Genomic DNA, 22,349 nt, shown 5'->3' on the forward strand with positions numbered 1-22,349 from the left:
TATTTCTAGCTTTTTAAGGAAGTGCCAAATCGTTTTCCAAAGTGGTTGTGCCATTTTACGTTCTCATCAAATGTATAAATGTGCCAGTCTCTCCACAACTTCTCTAACATTTTATCATTTTGTGTTTTTTAGATTAGTGCTTGCCTCATTGAGGTGAGATGGTATCTCATTGTAGTTTTGATTTGCATTTCTCTAATGGCTGATGATCGTGAGCATTTCCTCATATATCTGTTAGCCACCTGAATGTCTTCTTTGGCGAAGTGCCTGTTATATCCTTTGCCCGTTCTTTAATTGGGTTATTTGTCTTTTTGTTGTTGAGGTTTTGCAGTGTCTTGTAGATTTGAGAGATTAGATGTTTCCCAGTCTGTAGGTCTTTTTACTGTTCTGGTGAAGTCTTTTGATGGCATAAGTGTTTGATTTTTAGGAGCTCCCAGTTATCTAGTTTCTCTTTTGGTGTTTGTGCATTGTTACTTATGGTTCATACTCTGTTTATACCATGTATTAGGGCTCCTAGCATCATCCCTGTTTTTTTTTTCTATGATCTTTATCGTTTTAGATTTTATATTTAGGTCTTTGATCCATTTTGAGTTAGTTTTTGCTCATGGTGTGAGGTATGGGTCTTGTTTCAGTTTTTTGCAGATGGATATCCAGTTATGCCAACACTATTTCTTAAAGAGACTGTCTTTTCCCCAATTAACAGACTTTGGGCCTTTGTCAAATATCAGCTACTCATAGGTGGATGAATTTATGTCTGAATTCTCAATTCTGTTCCATTGGTCTCTGTATCTGTTGTTGTACCAGTACCAGGCTGTTTTGACTATAGTGGCAGTATAATAGGTTCTAAAATCAGGTAGTGTGAGGCGTCCTGCTTTGTTTTTCTTTAGTAATGTTTTATTTATCCAGGGCCTTTTCCATGTCCAAAAGTTGGTGATTTATTTCTCCATCTCATTAAAAAATGCCATTGGAATTTGGATCGGGATTGCATTGTATCTGTAGATTGCTTTGGGTAGAATTGACATTTTCACAATGTTGAGTCTTCCTATCCATGAGCAAGGTATGTTTGTCCACCGATTCAGGTCTCTTTTGGTTTCTTGCAGTAGTGTCTTGTAGTTTTCTTTGTATAGGTTATTTGCTTCTTTGGTTAGATTTATTCCTAAATATTTTATCTTCTTGGGGTCTGTTGTAAGTGGTATTGATTTGATGATTTTCTCTTTGAAGTTCTCTTTGTTGGTGTAGAGGAATCCAACTGATTTTTTTATGTTTATCTTGTATCCTCATACTTTGCTAAAATCTTTTATTATTTCCAGTAGTTTTCTTCTGGATTCTTTGGGGTTTTCTGTGTATAAGATCATACTGTCTGCAAATAGAGATACTTCTTCCCTACCAATTTGGATGCCCTTTATTTCTTTTTCTAGCCTAACTGCTCTGGCTAGGACCTCCAACACAATGTTGAATAAGAGTGATGATAAAGGGCATCCTTGTCTGGCTCCCGTTCTCAAGGGGAATGCTTTCAGACTCTCTCCATTTAGGATGATGTTGGCTGTTGGCTTTGTATAAATGCCCTTAATTATATTGAGGAATTTCCCTTCTATTCCTATTTTGCTGAGAGTTTTTATCATGAATGGGTGTTAGACTTTGTCAAATGCCTTTTCTGCATCAATTGATAAGATCATGTGGTTCTTGTCTTTTATTTATGTGACGGATTACATTAGTTGTTTTTCTAATGTTGAACCATCCCTGCATACCTGGTATAAATCCCACTTGGTCATGATTAATTATTTTTTTGATATGTTGTTGAATTCTGTTGGCTAGAATTTTGTTGAGGATTTTTGCATCTATGTTCATGAGGGATATTGATCTGTAATTTCCTTTTTATTGTGGTGTCCTTACCTGGTTTTGGTATCAAGGTTATGCTGGCTTCGTAGAATGGGTTTGGGAGTATTCCATCTTTTTCTGTACTCTGAAATACCTTTAGTAGTAGTGGTGTTAACTGTTCTCTGAAAGTTTGGTAGAATTCTCTAGTGAAAGCGTCCGGGCCAGGGCTTTTTTTTGTAGGGAGTTTTTTAATTACCTTTTCAATCTCTGCTTTTGTTATAGGTTTATTTAGTTGTTCTACGTGTGTTTGTGTTAGTTTAGGTAGGTATTGTGTTTCTAGACATTTGTCCATTTCCTCTAGATTTTCAAATTTGTTAGAGTACAATTTTCCATAGTATTCTGTTTCGCTACTTTTAATTTCAATTGGGTCTGTTGTGATCTCGCCCATCTCGTTTCTTACTTGGGTTATTTGCTTCTTTTCCTGTCTGTCTTTTGTCAGTTTGGCCAATGGTTTATCAATTTTGTTGATATTTTCGAAGAATCAGCTTTTGGTCTTGTTAATTGTCAGTCTCTTTCAATTGTCTTTCTATTCTCTATTTCATTTAATTCTGCTCTAGTATTTATTATTTGCTCTCTTCTGGTGCCTCAGGGCTTCTTTTGCTGCTCTCTGTTTGTTCGAGTTATAGGGTTAATGTTTTGATTTTGGCCCTTTCTTCTTTTGGATATGTGCATTTATTGGTATAAATTGACTTGTTGAGCACTGCTTGTGCTGTGTCCCAAAGGTTCTGGTAAGGTGTGTTTTCGTTCTCATTTGATTCTATGAATTTGTTTATTCTGTCCTTAATTTCTTACGTAACCCAGTAGTTTTTGAGCAAGGTGTTGTTCAGTTTCCATGTGTTCGATTTTTTTTTCCTTGTTTTTTCTGTTATTGATTTATACTTTATGGCTTTATGGTCAGAAAAGATGCTTTGTAATGTTTCAGTGCTTTGGATTTTGTTAAGGCTTGCTTTATGGCCTAATGTGTGGTCTATTCTGGAGAATGTTCCATGTGCATTGGAAAAGAAAGTATACTTGGTTGCTGTTGTGTGGGGTTTTCGGTATGTGTCTATAAGATCAAGTTGGTTGATTGTGGCATTTAGATCTTCTGTGTCTTTTTTGAGCTTCTTTCTGGATGTTATGTCTTTCACCGAAAGTAGTGTGTTGAAGTCTCCAGCTATTACTGTTGAGCTGTCTATCTCTTCAGTGCTGTTAGAGTTTGTTTTATGTGTTTTGAAGCCCTGTTGTTGGGTGCATAAATATTTATTATGGTTATGTCCTTCTGGTGTATTGACCCTTTAAGCATTATATAGTGTCCTTCCTTATCCTTTGTGGTGGATTTTAGTTTAAAGTCTATTTTGTCAGAGACTAATATTGCCACTTCTGCTCTTTTTTGAGTGTTGTTTGCTTGATATATTTTTTTCCATCCTTTGAATTTGGTTTTTGCAAATTCTCTAAACTTCTGTTTCTCTGGAAATGCCCTAATTTCACCATCATATATGAGAGACAGTTTTGCTGGATATGTAATTCTTGGCTGGCAGTTGTTTCCTTCAAGGCTTTATATATGTCATCCCCTTGCCTTCTTGCCTACGTGGTTTCTTCTGAGTAGTCCAAACTTAGTCTTATTGACTCTCCTTTATAGATGACTTTTCGTTTATCCCTAGCCACTCTTAAAATTCTCTCTTTATCTTTGGTTTTGGCCAGTTTGATTATAATATGTCTTGGTAACTTTCTTTTGGGATCTGCCCTATGTGTGGTTTGATGAGCATCTTGGGTAGATATCTTCTCATCTTTCATGATATCAGGGAGGTTTTCTGCCAACAAATCTTCAACAATTCTCTCTGTATTTTCTGTTATCCTCCCCTGTTCTGGTACTCCCATCACTCGTAGGTTATTCCTCTTGAGAGTCCCACGTAAATCTTAGGGTTTCTTCATTTTTTTTTTAATTCTTTTATCTGATTTTTCCTCAAATAAGTTTGTGTCAAGTGCTTTATCTTCAATCTCACTAATTCTGACTTCCATTGCCTCAATTCTGCTGCTATCACTTTCTACTGAGTTGTCTAATTCTGAAGTTTTATTGTTAATCTTCTGGATTTCTGTTTGCTGTCTCTCTGTGGATTCTTGCAGCCTGTTAAATTTGTCATTATGCTCTTCTCTAATCTTCTTAAGTTCCTCTGTTGCTTTGTCTGTGTGTTCTTTGGCTCGTTCTGCATTTTGAATGATCTCCTTCCTGATCTCTTGAAGAGTTCTGTATATTAATTCTTTCTATTTTACCTCCAGTAATTCCAAGAAGTTCTCTTCCTCCAGAAAATTTCTTGGTTCTTTGTTTTGGGAGCTTGCTGAAGCCATCATGGTCTGCCTCTTTATGTGATTTGATACTTACTGTTGTCTCCGAGCCATCAATAAGTTATTGTATTTATTTATTTTATGCTTGCTTACTGTGTCCTAGCTTCTTGTTTTATTTTGTTTTGATATGCCCAAACAGGCTGCTCACGTGAGCTAGTTTGATTGTTGGTACCTTTGAAGCTCTAACGTCCTGTCACCAGGTGGTTAGATCTGTTACCAGGTATGTGAAACCAGGAGTCCATTTACTTTTCTTGTATGGATTCAAGTCAGGGGTCCAGGTAGTCGGTCACCAAATGTGTGGTACAGGCTCTCACCTATAGTCCTAGACGGGCAGAGGTGATTGGAGTAGGCACAGGTATCTGGCTGCAGTAGGGGGTCACGCACTGAATAAGACGGGGGGCTGACAGCTGCTTCTGAGTGTCTGGGAAGAAAACATGTCCCTGTTCCCTAGAGCACATTGTGGGTGGATTTTGCAGCTGGATTGTAGGCAGGCAGTACTGTTAGCTGTAAGGACTGGGAGGCACCACTTATTCTTGGACCCCTGTCGCGGGTGGCTAGGTGGCGTAGGTGGAGCCACCAGGCCTGAGGCCCCTGATGTGGGTAGGTGAGGACCCTGCTTAATAGGCAGAACAGTGTCAAATGTCACAAACCTGCCACTCCACCATATAGCTGACAGTTGAAGTTAGGCTTTGGGTATATTCCCTGTTGTACTGTGCTAATGAGATCCTGTGCCGTTGAAATGGGCCAACACAAGTGTATGCGGGAGTGAAAGGCATTCAAAGTCTGTGGACCCCTTATGCCTATGCCTAGGCAAAGGGGCTGTGCCTGCCCTGAATCCCCAGCTTAGGGGAGCTGGCAGATTATTTTTTCCTGTTTGTTAATTTGTTCCCTCTCCAAGGCTGGGAGAATGGCTCAGGACACGTGATGGGTCCTTACTTCTAGCCCAGGGACGTGGCAGTGGTGAAGCCAGCCTGGGGACCCGGTGCAGAGCGGGGAGGGGGCAGGTAAATGGGAGCGAGATTTTTCCTAAGGGGGGTGTTTTTTGATCCACGCAGTAGGTTAGGTGCACGTACTTATCTTTTGCCAATTGAGCGCTGCTTTTCACTGGTTCTGGAGGCTTGAGTAGACTCTCCTCAGCTCAGTCTCTCCCAGTGTGGAAAACGTGTCCGGAGCACCACCGCTTGCCTCACCGCATGCGCCTGCTGCAAGGTACCAGTCCCCGCTGGGTCAGGTCTGTCAACTCCTGGCTGCTTCTGAACCGTCTCTCCCTCACCCTGCCACTCAGTCCAGTCCCTCAACTTTGCCTTTGATGTTCAGGGCTCCTAGATTGTCATATATAATTGACTGACTTGTTTTTTCAGGTGTTTGTTGTAAAAGGGACCACAAGAAGAGTGTCACTACTCTGCCATCTTGGCCCCGCCTCCAAATTTTGATTTTTTTTTTTTTTTTGATCAGGCAAGAAAGGAGTATATCTATAATCCTAATATTTGTAGTTTCCAGCCTATGTTTTTGTGTGCCACTGAATCATAGCAACCCTTTAGGACAGAGTAGAACTACCCATAGGGCTTCCTAGGCTGTAGTCTTTATAGGAGGAGATCAGCAGGTTTTTTTCTCCCATGGGTATGAACTGCCCACCTTTCACTTAGTAACTGAGTGCTGAACCATTGCACCACCAGTGCTCCTTTTCCAAACTATAGCACTTTCTAAATTTATTAGCACTGTTACCATTAGCGAGGGTAGTCAGGCTAGATACCTCTTACTTTTTGTCTGGTTTTCTTGGATGTGATGCTTCCCCAGCGGAGGATGCATATAAAGACTCTCAGAGGTGGCTCTGGCCAGCATTGTGTGCGGCCAGTGTTCCAGGCTGTGCCTTCTCTGAACCAGAGACGAGTGGAAGATGTTTTTCTTAGTTGTGGTGTAATTGATTACGCTGTTTAGGTGTAGTGATCCATTTTCTGATCAAAAATTAGTATCAACAAATCTAACCTTCTCAATTTTAAGATGATAGAAGGCCCAGGCTCCTGGTCTTCAGTCTAGTGCTGATATTTGCTAATAAATTGATATTAAGGTTTGTGATAGTAAAAAAGAAACGTGATTTAAGAAGTTTCACATTCCATCTTAAAAATAGCAATACAATTTGGTGATCTTCTGTTGTGTATTATGTTTCTCTACAAGCAGAAATGAAGAGTGCAGAACCTTTACGAAGAGAAAAGGGGTATTTGGTCCACGTCGGTGGTCTCTGCCCGTCAGTGTCTGAGGTATGCCAGGATTTCTTTTTTGAGCTTCATTTTCAGTTCTGCTGTTTGTTTTGATTGTTTTGCTTTCTACCTTTAACAAACTTTTATTTCTCTTTTTTTTTTTAAGGCTGATTTAAGGTCTCTTTTCCAGAAATACCAAGTTTCTGAAATTTCAATTTATGATTCTTCTCCTAATTACAGGTAGGTTTCCTAAATTACAGGAACAGACTTCTTACTGGGTGTCTGCCACATGCCAGAAGTTCTGTCAAGACGTCAGCTGCAGTGGTGAGAAAGTCGAGGGCCTTGCCACAGGGAGATCGCAGCGTAGGCAAGGGAGACAGGTTGACATAGCACTGCAGTCATTCACTGGGGCTCTCTTAACGGGATCTTTCTTTCATTATACTTTTTAAGTTGTTATTGATGGCACATAGGAAAGGTTTTTTGTTTTTTTTAATGTATTTTATCTTGTTTTATACCATTTTGTAGGGCCAGTAAAGGGCAATAGCTAAGGGAACGGGCACTAGCTGAATAAACTTGGGCAATTACTTAACCTTTCTGTATCTCTGGCTCTTCATCTGTAAAGTGAGGATAATGCTGGTACCTTCATAGCATTGTTACGGAGTTACTACGAGTTAACGTATGGAAACTAAGAACAAAGCCTGGCAAATAGCAGGTGCTCAGAAAATTGTATTTATTTTTATTTCTGATTTTAATTACTTTTTAGTTGATGATTTTGGTTTTGTGGGGTTTTTTTTTTTTTTTTTTTTCTTTTTAAGGTAGATAGCTATGTCATCTACAGATAGTCCTGTCCAATGCTTATATTGCTACTTTCGTTTTGTGACACTGCCAGAACTTTTAAAAGTATCAACTAATAATGGTGAGAGTTGAATGGAAATGCCTTAGCTGTTTTATCATTAAAATGATAGCTGTTGATTCAGATATAAAATCTTTATCAGTTAAGAAAGGATCCTATTTGTAGTTGAGGTCAAAGTTTATCAAAAAGTGGAATTGAATTTTATTTGTCTTAAATGAGATCTATTAAGATCATATTCTTTTTTTCTATTTTGCCTATCAATAGGGTGTTAATGCATTTTGCTATATTAAAGTAGTGTTGTAATCCTGGAATTATTACTCAGTGTGAAAGATTCTTTTAGTATCTTGTTGAGTTCTTTTTTAAAAACTTTTATTTCTTTCTTACTTGAAGTATTATACATTCTGTGTGGAAATTTAGAAAATGAAGGTAAATACAAGGAAGTTATAAAAACGTGTCCTTAACCTCATCATTCGAAAACAAACGCACTTCAGGTTTGCTGTCTATCTTTCCATTGACACTGTCTCAGACTGGTGCCCCACTTTCTTAATTATACAGTTAAAATTCTGTTTAGGTTTTCTAACTTTTTTTGGTTTATACATAACAATTCAAAAGAGTTAATAATTAGCGTACCTCTCTGACAATGAACTTGAAAACCTGAACTATTTACACAGTTTTCTAGAAAAATATAGTTCTTTAGTGTCTTTGATTATTGCCCCCTTTCAGCTGCTAATTTGAGTTAATTAGGTCATTTCCTGCTCGACCTCCTTTCCCCAAAACGTTGTTTTTTTCAGTGATTATCGGCTTTATTGCTTTGTTGCACAGAACTAGTCCTTAGATTCATTTAGCATTTCTTGTTTTCTGATTTCTCCTTTTATCTTGTTTTCTTGCATTTTTTTCTAATTAAATGCTTAATTTTTTGCGTGTGTAATACTTTGTTCTAAGAACTAAATCTTCTAGTGAAAGCATCTTTACTCCTTTGAAAAATGCCACCTCTTTCCTTCTTTAAGGTGATCTTTGTACAGACAACTCCTGCCACAACTTCTGTTACATTTATTCCTTACTTATATTTTTGTTATTTTAAGGAGTATCTTTTTTAAAATTGTATTTTCTCACTGTTTGGTAATGAGTAGAAATGGAGTTGACTATTTTATATTTGTCTTATGTACAGAAACATTTATAATAGTTTTTCTCAGAATTCTTTTCAGTTTTCTAAAATAGTAAGTTTCAATATAAAATTAATAGGAGATAATTCATAAGAAATGTTGAATAAGTCTTTATTATCCTTTAATTCCCATCTTTATTTCATTATCCTAAATAAATACCTTCCTAATCTCAAGGTAAGTAGAGTAACTTTTTATTTTAAGAGCAGTTATTCTTGAGAAAAATATATTTTACCTAGTAGTTACAAAACTAAGTTTGAAGCAATTTAAAGTCATTAACAAAGAACCTTTTGGTTTTCTGCTTCTGTATTTTAGATATGCATCTCTTGCTTTTACAAAAAACAGTGATGCAAAGATGGCTGTGAAAGAAATGAACGGGATGGAGATAAACAGGAAATTGGTAAACGTGCGGCTGGTTAAGACTCCTGGAGAATACACTTCACCACTTTCCTCCAGAAATGGAAACAGGCTTAGTTTGAATAATGTGGAGAAAAGCACCACCAAAGAAATCAACTCAGCCACTGGCATTTCTAGATTGCCCAGAACTAGGCCGAGGCAGCTGGGGTCTGAGCCAGACAGTGAGTTTTTCCCTGTCGACCAGAAGGTTAGTTTTCTGGATTGATCCTTTAGATGGCTTTTGTATGTGGCATATTGCTATACGTAGCTTGTGGAATAAATAACTCCAGCATCGGCAGTCTTGAAGTGGAAATGACAGCGTTGATTCTGAGTCTTCTTGTCCTTGGATCTGCCCTGGCCTGCTTTGTCCAGCTCCAGGTTGTTCAGTAACTTGAACGAGGCTCTTTACTGGTGCTTTGCGTCTTTTTGTCCCTTTAGTTTTGGACACTACTCCTCCCTAAGTAGTTATAATCAACTGTCATCATGCCTTTTTTCAGTTAACCTTATCTCATAAGTGTTTTAAAACTATGAAATGCAGTTGTTTTATTTTAATATATCCTCATTTCTGCCTCACTGGGGTTATGTACATCACATGGGAAGTGATAAAGTTTGCCTTGTTCATTCTTGTGTGTCCAGAACACCTGGCACGAAGTAGGCTTTCAGCAATTTTTTATTTAATTTACATACAGAAAAATTCACCCTTTTTGATGTCTGTGAGTTTAGACAAATGCATATAGGCATGTACCACCACCACAGTCGAGATACACGACAATTCATCATTCCAGAAAATCCTCTCATGCTCTGATCTGTTTCTTGTTCTTGTAATTTTACCTTTCCAGAATGTTATTAAATGGAATCATACTATGTAACCTTATGGGTCTGGCTTCTTTGACATACCTTAATGCATTTGAGGTCCATGTTGTTGGCGTCTGTCAATAGTTCATTCCTGTTCAAATCTTTTGCCCATTTTTACTGGGTTGTTTATTTTCTTACTGAGTTTTGAGAGTTTTTTATATTCTGGATCTAAGTCCTTCATCAGATAGATATGTGATTTGTAAATACTTTTTCCCAGCTGTGCTTTGTCTTTTCATTCTCTTAACAGTGTTTTTCTCAGAGCAGAAGTTCTGAATTTGGATGAAGTACAATTTATCATTTCTTTTTCTTTTATAGATTGTGCTTTTGGTGTTATATTTGAGACATATTTCCCTAACCCAAGGTCACATAGATTTTGAGTTAATTTTTATATAATATGTGAGGTATGAGTTAGGAGCCTTGGTAGTGCAGTGGTTAAGCTTTTGGCTGCTAACCAGAAGGTAAGCAGTTCGAATCTACCAGCTGTTCCTGTCCTATAAGGTGGCTGTGAGTTGGAATTGACTCAACAGCAACAGGCTTGGGCTTGGAAGTATGAGTTGAGGAGTTTTTTGTTTGTTTTGCATACGGACTTGTTTCAACATTATTTGTTGAAAAGACTGTCCTAACTCCAGTGAGTTACCTTTGCATCTTTATCACAGATCAGTTGGCCACATTTGTGTGGGTCTGTTTCTGGGTTTTTATTTCTGGTCTGTCTGTTCCATTGATCTGTTTATCTGCCTTCATACCAATAGTAGGCTGTCTTGATTACTGTAGCTTTATAGTAAGCCTTAAAATCAGGTAAAATGAATCCTTTTTGTCTTTTTCAAAATTATTTTGGGTATTCTAGTCTCTGCCTTTCTGTATGAATTTTATAATTCATTTTGTTGATACAAAAAATCTTCCTGGGATTTTTATTGAGATTACTCAAATCTATATATAGGAAGAGCAAGTGCCTTTTTATTAATAAATGAATGAAAGAATAAATATTTGTTGAATAAACAAATCTAGATTTTCTCCTTCAGAATAAGGTAAAAGGATCTCTGCTATGTCCCTTATCCTATCTGTTCTTAACCCCTGGAGTCATGCCACTCCTTTTCTGTACCGTTAGCTGCTCCGTTTCCACCTGAGGGGCCTTCTCTCCACTCAGAGTCATGCACGACTCTTCCTAACCCTCACAAGATCTTCAGTTGACTTTGCATTCCTTTGACATCACCATCCTTATTTGTGATGTGTTCTTATAGCCAAACTTCTCAAACAAGTAGTTTATATCCATTTTTTTAAATTTCTCTGATTGCTTCTCTCCTTTGTTTTAATAATCTGACGTTGGTCTCTAAAATTTTCGTTAATCTGCCGTTTCCATTGTTACTTGTTGTGTGCCATTGAGTTGATTCTGACTCATAACAGCCCTATAGGAGAGACTAGAACTACCCCATAAGGTTTCCTAGACTGTAATCTTTATGGGAACAGATCACCAGCTCTTTTCTCCTGTGAAGCTGCTGGTGGGTTCAAACCACAGACCTTTCAGTTAACTGTTGAGCCACCAGGGCTCCTTTCCATATAAAATACTTCCCCCCCACCCCCACCCCCCCGTCTGCCTTGTCTCCCGGTCAGCTCAGGACTCTTCCCTCATTCGACTTTGGTTCTGGTTTGGCCCTGCTTGATTCTAACTCTGCAATGCAAGCGCCTGTCATCATTTGACTAACTCATTTGCTCTGTGTTCCACTTCCACATTTGTTAGACAGCGAACTGATTGATCTAGCCTATGATTTTGTGTTCACTAGTACAGGTGATAACACTCTGGGCCCATTCGGATGTCACAGTGGGCCGTGGAGTTGGCAGAGGGAGGTTATATGGGATAAATAGGGCACCTTGGGCTGTGGGTAGGAGTGCGGGGTGAGAGGCTCCTATTATCATCTCTCTTAAACTATACGCCAAGTTCTCTTACCTTTCCAGCAATTTCTTGTCACCTTTTTCTTTTTCTTAGACTCTCAACATTTCTTCATTCTGTCCCTGGCACGGAGAATGTACTCCATAACTATTAGCTGTTGTTATTATTTACCAGTAATTTGGGCCTTTCTTGGAGATCTCATCCTTTCTGTGGTTTCAGTTGTCACAATCTATTGTATCCCAAACCTTTATTTTTTTATTCAACATTTATTACCACCAATTGTGTTCACCAACAGTGAACAAAAGAGATAAAAACTGTGCATGCTTTCATGGAGCTTACTTCAAGTGGAGGAGACAAGGCAGTAAGAAAATGAGTAAAGTACACGGTATTCTGGTGTGACAGAGCTTTTCACCCAGCTTTCAAGTCTGAACTCTTCCTTCATTGAACTTTCATGGGATTTACAGTATTTTAGATAATTTAAAGCTTACTTGCTTGGTTAATAGTAATTAACTATCATTTTTATTTTGTCTCTTTAATTGGATTATAAGATCCATAGTGGAGGGGGCAGTATTGTGTATGACTAGGTTTTCTCACAGCATGTGCTACAGTTCTGGGCATATAGTTTGTGTTCATTATGTATTTAGTGGATAAGATGTAGAGTGTTTATAACTACCATTTAGACAAGCCTTTCTCTGTCAGGTGGCTGAAAGAATTAAATCTTAATGCTCTAAGCTTAAGACACGCAGTGTATGTAATGAGTTAACCTCGCTGTATCTAGAATGGAACTATAGTTATGTACTGTCTTTGGAGAGAATTGGGAGAATTGAGAAAATAATTACATCATTTTCTGTGTTCTGTGGTTCAGATGAGGAATCCTGGCAGAGAAAGGCTGACTTAGATGTAGCCTCATACACTTCATGACTTCTGTAAGTAAACATGCAGGCATGTTTCTCAATACATGGCCCTGTGTACAGTTCAAGTAAAACTACTTGGTATAAATAGTTTCAAATCAAAGTAAATTTCTTAGGCATTTTTATTTTACTGTTTATAATTTTAAAATTTATTTTAATTGAATAAGCTGGATTGTCTCTATGTAATGTTCCTTACTTACTGATTTTAAAAAAACTTTAAAAATACTTATTTAGGGTGTCAAGAAGAATTGTAAAGAGATTGAATCTGCTAAATTATTACCTGATATACCTGCTCAATTCATACCTCCAAATACTTTGAACCTGCGTAGCTTTACCAAGATCATGAAGAAACTGACTGAACTACACCCAGAAGTTAGCAGGTGATGACTGAAATTGTATTTGAACTGGTTTTAAACTTTTTATGTAAAAATATAGTTCAGTTTAGTCACCAGACCGTGTTCTGAATGTGTTAATTGGGAAAGGGCAATGCTCGTGTATGTTTTTCTTTTCCATAGAGACCGTATTGTCAGTGCCCTTCAGGAAGTGAGACTGAGCCATAAGGGTTTTCTGAATGGCTTATCTATTAGTACTATCGTGGAAATGACTTCATCTGTTTTGGAAAACTCTGCTTCCATTTAGGAATAAAAGAAGCAATGAAGAGGTAAGCTGATAATATTATTTTATATTTAAATAATTTATATTTAAATGATACTTTAAAAGCTATTGATTTTATTTTCACATGAAAATAATTATTTTTTTAAACCACTGTATTAGTTAACTATTAATGCAAAACAAATTACCTCAAAGCTGAGTGGTTTAAATAACAAACCTGTATTATGTAACAGTTTCTATGGGTCAGGATTCAGGAGTGCCTTAGCTGAGTGGTTTTAGATCAGGGTCTCTCATGGTGTTGGCCAGGGCTGTATTCATCGAAGGCTAGACTGAGAATCTGACTTCCTAGATGCCTCACTTACGCGGCTATGGGCAGGACACCTCTGTCCCTCACCACGCAGACCTCTTCATAGCATTGCTTAAGTGTATTTGCATTGTGGCAGCTGGCTTCCCCTGGAGCAAGAGACACTAGAGAGAGAGCAAGGTGGAAGCTGCCAGGCCTTTTGTGATCTACCCTCAGAAGTCACACTTCTTCATTTCTGCCACATTCTATTCATTACATGTTAGTGACTATGTGCAGCCCATACTTGAGGGGAGAGACATTAAGCTCTACCTCTTGGAGAGGGGAGTATAAAAGAATTTGTGCATAAATTTTTAAATTACCACGTATAAACATAAAATCCTTCTCTTACAAAATGGTGAGTGGACCTTCCGTTTCCAGTTCTAGCTGTCATAGGTGATACAAACCAACTTTCCATGGAAACAAGTAGAAAAGCTAAATAAAATATGAAGAACATCTGCTTGAAGGCACTGGAGAACTGACAAGTGATGAATTACTAGGCCAGGGTACAGAGAAGATGAGTCATAGGGAATTATACCCAATTGGATCACTTCTCCTCTGGTGTTATTTGTAGAGGGGCAGGGAGGAGTTTGAGGGGACTTTCTGATAGCTTCCCAGCCAGGGGCATGGGAATAGAAAGCCCTGGCTTGCCAAGGGGGCATAGGGCCTTGGTGACCTCTCAGCATTGGGGTTGGGACCCCAAAGTCCTATACTTTAGGAGTAAACTTAAACCAAAATAGATAGTTTCCCAGAGGTACTGTAACTCAGCTGCACATTTTATTCCCTAAACTGGATTGAGACTGTCTAGGGTTACTAGTCCTGCCAGATACCTGGAAGAAATGAAGGTAAGAATTCTCTGGAAGAAGTAATACCATTTTAGGCCTCAAATTATTTCTACCAGTAATTTTGCAAAAACTAGTTTATAAATAAGAATATATGATCAAAAGTAACTAATCATAAAGGAAATAAGGCCACATGAGTAAAAACCAGCAAAAGCTCTAGATAATAGAAACTGATTTCTGGGACCTCCAATTCTATAAGTTACCAGACACACTTTTAAAAATCAAGCATACTTATATGTGATAGAGTCTTTGCAAAAGTGGCCATAATTATTCCTCTTCTTTATCCATACCCTTTTGCGATGTGACTTTACAGCGCATTCCATCAAGAAATGGGATCTAAATCCAAACTCCCCGAGGGACCAAACTGCTGGGCTGAGGGCTGTGGGGACCATGATCTCGGGCAATATCTAGCTCAATTGGCATAACATAGTTTATAAAGAAAAAGTTCTGCATTCTGCTTTGGTGAGTAATGTCTGGGATCTTAAAAGCCTGTGAGCAGCCATCTAAGATACTCCACTGTCTCACCCCTTCAGAAGCAAGGGAGTATGAAGAAAATTAAAGATACAAGGGAAAGATTAGTCCAGAGGACTAATGGACCACAACTACCACAGCCTTCACCAGACTGAGTCAAGTATAACTAGATGGTGCCCGGCTACCAGCACTGACTGCTCTGACAGGGATCACAGTAGAGGGTCCCAAACAGAGCTGGAGAAAAATGTAGAACAAAATTATAACTCATAAAAAAAGACCAGACTTACTGGCGTGACAGAGACTGGAGAAACCCCCAGAGTATGGCCCCCAGACACCCTTTTAGCTCAGTAATGAAGTTGCTCCTGAGGTTCACCCTTCATTGAAAGACTAGACAGGCACATAAAACAAAATGAGACTGAAGGGGCACACCAGCCCAGGGGCAAGGACTAGAAGGCAGGAGGGGACAAGGAAGCTGGTGATAGGGAACCCAAGATCAAGAAGAGAGAGTGTTAACGTGTTGTGGGGTTGTTAACCAATGTCATAAAACAATATATGTACTATTAATGAGAAGCGAGTTTGTTCTGTAAACCTTCATCTGAAGTGCAGTTAAAAAAAAGAAAGAAAGAAATGGAGTCTTTTGTCCTACCTTCATGAATCTAGGGTGGCCTCTTGACTTGCTTTGACAAGTTGTACCACTTCTAAGCCTAGTCCTCAAGAGGCCTTGCTCACTCTGCTCTCTATTGAACTTCGCCATCACGGTGTGAAGAAGCCCAGACAGCCTGCTAGAAGACAGAAGGCTGGGTGAAGAATAGCCAAGGATCCCAGGCAACTGATCCCAAACCCAGTCTCAATCAGCAGGTCCACCCACCCTAGCTGGCAGCAGACCATAGATGTGTGAGTGGGCTAAGCCATGATGAAGAGAATTGCCCAGATGAGGCCAGCCCAGATGGCTAACTGGCAGGATTATAGGCTAAAAAAATTGTAGTTTTACGCTACTAAATTTTGAAGGTGGCTTGTTACACAGCAAAAGCTACGTGATTCAAATGTATTACGTTTGAGGAGACAGAAGAAAGAATTCAGAATTTTAGTAGAGAACTGAAAATTTTTTTTTTAAAGGAGATTCTCTGTATGAGAAAATAACTAAAGTTAAGAACTCAGTTAAGAAAACACCTCACAACATGGATGAATCTGGAGTGAATTATGCTGAGTGAACAAATTATGCTGAGTGAAATAAGTCAGTCACAAAAGGACTAATATTGTATGAGATCACAATTATAAGAGCTCAAGAAAAGGTTTACATGCAGAAGAAGCATTCTTCGATGGTTGCAAGGGTGGGGAGGGTGGGGAAGGGAAAATCACTGATAGATAGTAGAAAAGTGTCACCTTTGATGAAGGGAAAGACAACACAATAGGCAGAACAATTGGACCAAAGAAAAGCATAGAAGTTTCCTAGACGCATCCAAATACCTTGAGGGACCTAGGGGCTGGGGACCATAGTCTCGGGGGACATCTAGTTCATAAAGAAAATACTCTACATCCCACTTTGGTGAGTAGTTGGGTACTAAAAAGCTTGCAGATGGCCATCTAAGATACATCTATTGGTCCCATCCTGTCCAGAGCAAAGGAGAATGAAGAAAACCAAAGACACAAGGAAAATACTAGACCAAAGGAGTAAAGGAACATGTGAACCAGAGACTCCATCAACCTGAGCCCAGAAGAACTAGATGGTGCCCAGCTACCACTACTGACCACTCTGATAGGGATCACAACACAGAGTCCTGGACAGAATGAGAGAAAAATGTAGAACAGAATTCAAATTCATGAAAAAAGACCAGACTTACTGGTCTGACAGAGACTGGAGGAACCTCCAAAACTATGGCCCTGGGACACTCTGCTAACTCAGAACTGAAACCACTCTCAAAGCCCACTTTTCAAAGATTAGACAGGTCTGTAAAACAATGACACATATGAGGAACGTGCTTCTTAGTTCAGTCAAATACATAAAACCAAATGGACAACTCCTACTGAAAAGTAAGATGAAAATGCAGGAAGGGACAGGAAGTGGATGAATGGACACAGCGAACCCAGGTGGAAAGGGGGAATGTGTTGTCACATTGTAGGGATTACAACCAATGTCACAAAACAATATGTTTATAAATTTTTGAATGAGAAATTAACTTGAGCTGCAAACTTGCACCTAAAGCACATTTAAAAAAAAAAAACCTCAGTTAATAGGTTCCACAGAAGATAAGACAAATAGCTGTGGAGAACTAGAAACATAGTTCAAAAGAAGCTATGGAGTGAAGCACAGAGAAATGAAAGAATGGAAGACACAGAAGAGAATGTAAAAGACATGAACATGTAATGAGAAGGGAAAAGAGAGAAAAGAGCAGACACAAAATTTGAAAACTCTTTTAAATGATGAAAAATATCAAGCCAAAAATTCAATAAAACTTTTTCCAGTCCCAAGCATGAAAAATAAAAAGACTTAAGTACATCAGAGAAAAACTGCTTGAAAATCAAAGCTAAAAAAGAAAATATAAAATTGGAACCATTACACATTGCTGGTGGGAATGCCAAATGGTACAACCACTGTACAAAACAGCGTGGTGCTTCCTCAAAAAACTAAAAATAGAACTACTATATGATCCAGCAATTCCGCTCCTAGGTATATACCCAAAAGATTTGAAAGCAGAGACTTGTACACCACTGTTCGTTGCAGCACTATTCATAGTAGCCAAAGGTGGAAACAAATGTACATCATCATTTTAATGGATAAAGAAAATGTAGTGCATGTATACAGTGGAACACTACTTAGCCAGTAGGAGAAATGAAGTCTTGATACGCACTACAACGTGGATGGAGCTGAAAGACATTATGGCGAGTGAAATAAGTCAATCACAAAAGGACAAATATTGTATGACCTCCCTTATATAAAAAGACAAGAAAAGGTAAGTGTATAGAGACCAAAGTTTATTAATGGTTGCCAGGAGCTGGAGGGTAGGGGAAAAGGGGGGAGTCAATGGTGATGGAAAAAGAGTCTTCAAGAATAAAAGTAAAATAAATACATTTTCACTCAAAAACTAAGATAATTTGTTACTTTAGAAGAAAACTCACTCTAAAGAAAATACTAAAGAATGTTTTCTAGGAAGAAAGTGGTCTTAGATGAAAGTCAGAGGCCCAGGAAAAATTAGATCAAAAGAGAGTATATTCAGTATATCGCCATTAGTAAGGACTGTATAAAACAAGAATGATTGTGTTTTATGGGATGTAATATAGAAGAGATCCATACTTGTGCCCATTTCAAAGAAACGAGATCCCACAGAATGTGGAAGCTATTGAACAATATCATTAATATCACACGCAAGTAAAATTTTGCTGAAGATTATTGAAAAACGATTACAAGCAGTACATCAACAGGGAGCTGCCAGAAATTCAAACCAGATTCAGATGAGGATAATAGAACAAGGGATATCATTGCTGATGTCAGATGGATCCTGAAAGCAGAGAATACCAGAAAGATGTTTACATGTGTTTTATTGACTATGCTGAGGCATTCGACTGTGTGGATCATAACAAATAATGGATAACATTACAAAGAATGGGAATTCCAGAACAATTGTGCTCATGAGGAACTTGGATTATATGAAGAACGAGGCATCAGGATTGGAGGAAGTTGCCTTAACAACCATTGATATGCAGATGACACAACTTTGCTTTCTGAAAGTGAAGAAGACTTGAAACACTTAATGATGAAGATCAAAGAATACAGCCTTCAGTAGAGATTGCACCTCAACATAAAAGCCCTCATAATTGGATCAATAAACAACATCATGATGAACGGAGAAAATATTGAAGTTGTTAAGGATTTCATTTTACTTAGATCCACAGTCAACACCCGTGGAAGCAGCAGTCAAGAAATCAAATGACGCTTTGCATTGGGAGATCTCTTGCAGAAGACTGCTTTAAAGTAATAAAAAGCAAAGATGTCACTTTGAGGACTAAGGTGCACCTGACTCAAGCCATGATATTTTCATTTGCCTCATATGCATGTGAAAGCTGGACAGTGAATAAGGAAGGCTGAAGAAGAATTGATGCCTTTGAATTATGGTATTGGTGAAGAATATTAAATATACCATGGACTGCCAAAAGAATGAACAAATCTGTCTTGGAAGAAGTACAACCAAAATGTTCCTTAGAAGCATGGATGGCTAGACTTCGTCTCACGTACTTTTGACATATTATCAGGAGGGATCAGTCTCTGGAGAAGAACATCATGCTTGGTAAAGTAGAGTGTCAACGAAAGAGAGGAAGAACATCAGTGAGATGGATTGACGTAGCTGCAACAGTGAGCTCAAACATCGCAATGATTGTGAGGATGGCGCAGGACTAGGCAGTGTTTCATTCTGTTGTAATAGTGTCGCTACGAGTTGGAAGCAACTCAACAGCACCTAATAACTCTGTGTGTGTGTGTGTGTGTGTGTGTGTGTGTATGCGTGTACACACAGACACTCATAAAACATTAAAATAGCAACAGTGGAGTATAAGTCGAGGAAGGATTAAGTACAGTTACTGTTCTAAGCACCCTGAAGTTTAGGGCAGGGGTAAAATGGACTATTTTGAGAACTCCAAGACCATCTCCAGGTTCATTTAATCACTAGGAGGGCTCACAGGACTCAGCATTAGTTGTGCACATGGCCCTGATTTATTACAGAGAGCGGATACAAAGCAACATCAGCAAAGGGAAAGGTGCATTGGGTGAAGTCCAGGAGAAACCGGGCACAGTCTTCCAAGAGTCACTTTCCAGGAGAATCCGAAAGGGTGTGCTAATTCCTCCAGCAACATATTGTGACAGCATGAGTGATATGTAGTCTGCCAGGGAAGCTCATTAGAGACAAAGCACCCAAGGTTTTTATCAGGGATGGTCATGTGGGAACCCTCCGGATAGCACATACCAAAGTTCCAGACTCCCAGACGGAGAGCTGGTGTTCAGCCTGCTACATTAACCAGTTAATACCAGACTTTGATAAGTAGAAGGTGCATGTTGTAATCTCTGGGATAAACACTAAAAGAAAGTAAAAAAGCATGTAACTCCCATGCTAATATAGTGGGAGGAGGGGAATGGAGTAATAAAAAATAGTGCAAAGGTAGGTAATAAAGGAGACTAAATGGACATAGGCAAGACAAATAGAAAGTACTTAGTAAAATGATAGAAACCCAGTTATATTAGTAATTAAATATAGATATAAATGAGCTAAATATCCCTGTTACGGACTGAGATTGTCAGATTGGATTTTTAAAACCAAGTATAGAGTTTCTGTAGACACATCTAAAACATTAGGATATCAGAAGATAAAAGGATGGGAAAAGAGATAACCATGCTATATTAATGTCAGACCAAGTAGACTCTACAATAAAATTACTAATTGAAGAAGAAACAGTTTCCCAGAAACAAGTAAAAATGCCAAATTTACATGCATTTAATAACACCCTTCAGAATACACAGAGCAGATATTTCTGGAAGTACCAGGAGAATTGGACAATTTTACAATTACAACGAGAGATGTTAATACCTGTGATAGAAGAAACAGATGAAAAAATTAGTAATGCCATGTAGATCTGAACAACCCAAATAACCAACTTGACTTATTGGACATACATAAGCCAAAGAATGCAACAACTGCAAAATAAAGTCTCTTCACATCACATGAAATATTTATAAAATCTGACCATATGCTGGATTATAAAAAAGCAAGTCTCAAATACCAAAGGATTGAAAAGAGAGTGTTGAAATAATGAAAAGATAAATAGAAAATCTCCACACTTGGGTATAAATGTCTAAAGAACCAATGAGTCAAAGAAATCGTAATGAAAAGTATACCATGTTTTAGTGGATGATAATGAAAATTCTCCACATCAAAATTTATGTAATGCAGCTCCATGCATTTCCTGCTGAGTGGGTGGAGAGCTTTAAATGCGCGTATAATGAAGATCAGTGAGCAAAGTCTGTAACTGAAGACATAGACATGTTCTCACCATGATGCCAGTCAGGTTTTTTTCTTTTAAAACAGCCTAACTACTTCTCTGTATGTATGATATCTAATGATCTGCTTCTGTTATTCATCTAGTGATAGAGTTTAATGAAAAGCTGATGAAATGATTCTAAGAGGAGGGGGGATATTGATGGAGGCAAAACCTCTATGAAAGTAACTTCACGTAGTTTTGGCTTTGGAAGCTAAACTATGCATGTGCAAATAGAAAATTAAATCAAAACGGAAGAAATCAGCCCTAAAAATGAAAACAAAACTAAAATGAATGAAACAAGCTACATTGATTTGGTGACTTAACCACATATGATTTTGAAGGAATCATGACTGATTGAGGATAGAGTGTAATGATACGACACTCATATCTATGATAAATGAGTTAATGATAATGATTAGTGGTAGAACGTAGTGATAAATAAATATATACTTTCTGGAGTATTGGGTTTAGCATAACCAACACACATTTTATTGTCGATTTCTCTTCTCTTTTTGACCCTGTAGACTTTCCTTGGAAAGCTTGAATCCCCACCTTCAGAGAATGTTCTACAGCATTAGGAAAAAGTTGTGGTAATAGCAAAAGGACATAATTAAATAGATTCTATAAAAGGATTTAACTGTTTATAATGTTCTGCTTTTTAGCCCTTTCTTAAAATCTAGCAACTATTGTTTCTACAGTATTAAGACCTCTGTATAAAGATTAAAAGATAACTTCAGTAAGTTTATAAACTTTATATTTCAAACTTGTTAGAGACTTTGAGCTGCATATTTTGTATAAGAAAAAAATAGTGTCCATTAAAAAAACCTTGGTTAAATCTGTTTATTAAAATATTGTAAAGAGAAGATTGTTACTGTTTCTGAGTTTGTTAAATGATTTACAAAGATGAAAAATGTAGTGTGCTCGAAGTTTGTGCCTTAGCTGTACTTTCACTTGTCTAAGACTCTTATGTTGGACCGCAGGATAGTAGATAAATAAACTGAATCTGTGGATAGAAGACATTTCAGAACTTGTATATGCTCAAGCTTCCAAGAACAGTGAATTACTACTGTGACACATTTAATGTGTTAATGACCTCAACAATAAAACATTTCAGACGTATCTCCCCAGTTTTCACTGGAAAGAGTGAACCCAGGCACACTTTGGTAAAGTCCTTAAATGTTCAGCATATTGCTTGTATTATGTTAGGGTGTGATTTGGAACAATTTTTGAAGCCTAATGTTATACCTTATCTGATAGCAATATGGAGTATAAAGTCCTTTAATTGCTTACTTTCTTAAAATCACATACTATTCAAAGTTGCATTTTTACTGATAGTAAGATTAACATGTAAGTATGCTTTTCTTCAAATATTAAAATATTTAGAGCACTCAATATTCAGTTGGTGTCAGTTGCCTGAAAATTATCCATTTAACATTTATATTTGATGTATTTGCATTTAATAAAGACAGCTAACTATAGTAGCACTGTACATTTAATACTTTATGCAGATGTGATGGCATTTTCCAAGTGTAAGTTAAAACCTACCAATACCTATGGGAAGTACACATGGATGGTAAGGCTTTTACTATGTGTTAAATCATACAG

General features: G+C 37.9%; 1 protein-coding gene across 1 annotated transcript in view; it reads left to right on the forward strand.

The window, feature by feature from the left end:
• RBM44 (RNA binding motif protein 44) overlaps nucleotides 1-21,889 on the forward strand; it is a 35,434-nt gene extending 13,545 nt beyond the window's left edge. The window contains exons 10-15 of the mRNA XM_004386493.2: nucleotides 6,376-6,455; nucleotides 6,562-6,635; nucleotides 8,724-9,012; nucleotides 12,690-12,835; nucleotides 12,971-13,116; nucleotides 21,269-21,889. Coding sequence (XP_004386550.1) covers nucleotides 6,376-6,455; nucleotides 6,562-6,635; nucleotides 8,724-9,012; nucleotides 12,690-12,835; nucleotides 12,971-13,094 — 713 coding nt within the window. The 3' untranslated portion in view covers nucleotides 13,095-13,116; nucleotides 21,269-21,889. The remainder of the gene's footprint in view (nucleotides 1-6,375; nucleotides 6,456-6,561; nucleotides 6,636-8,723; nucleotides 9,013-12,689; nucleotides 12,836-12,970; nucleotides 13,117-21,268) is intronic.
• Nucleotides 21,890-22,349: the final 460 nt, after the last annotated feature.

The sequence above is a fragment of the Trichechus manatus genome, unplaced genomic scaffold, assembly GCF_000243295.1.
Source record: "Trichechus manatus latirostris isolate Lorelei unplaced genomic scaffold, TriManLat1.0 scaffold00165, whole genome shotgun sequence".
NCBI lineage: Eukaryota > Metazoa > Chordata > Mammalia > Sirenia > Trichechidae > Trichechus > Trichechus manatus.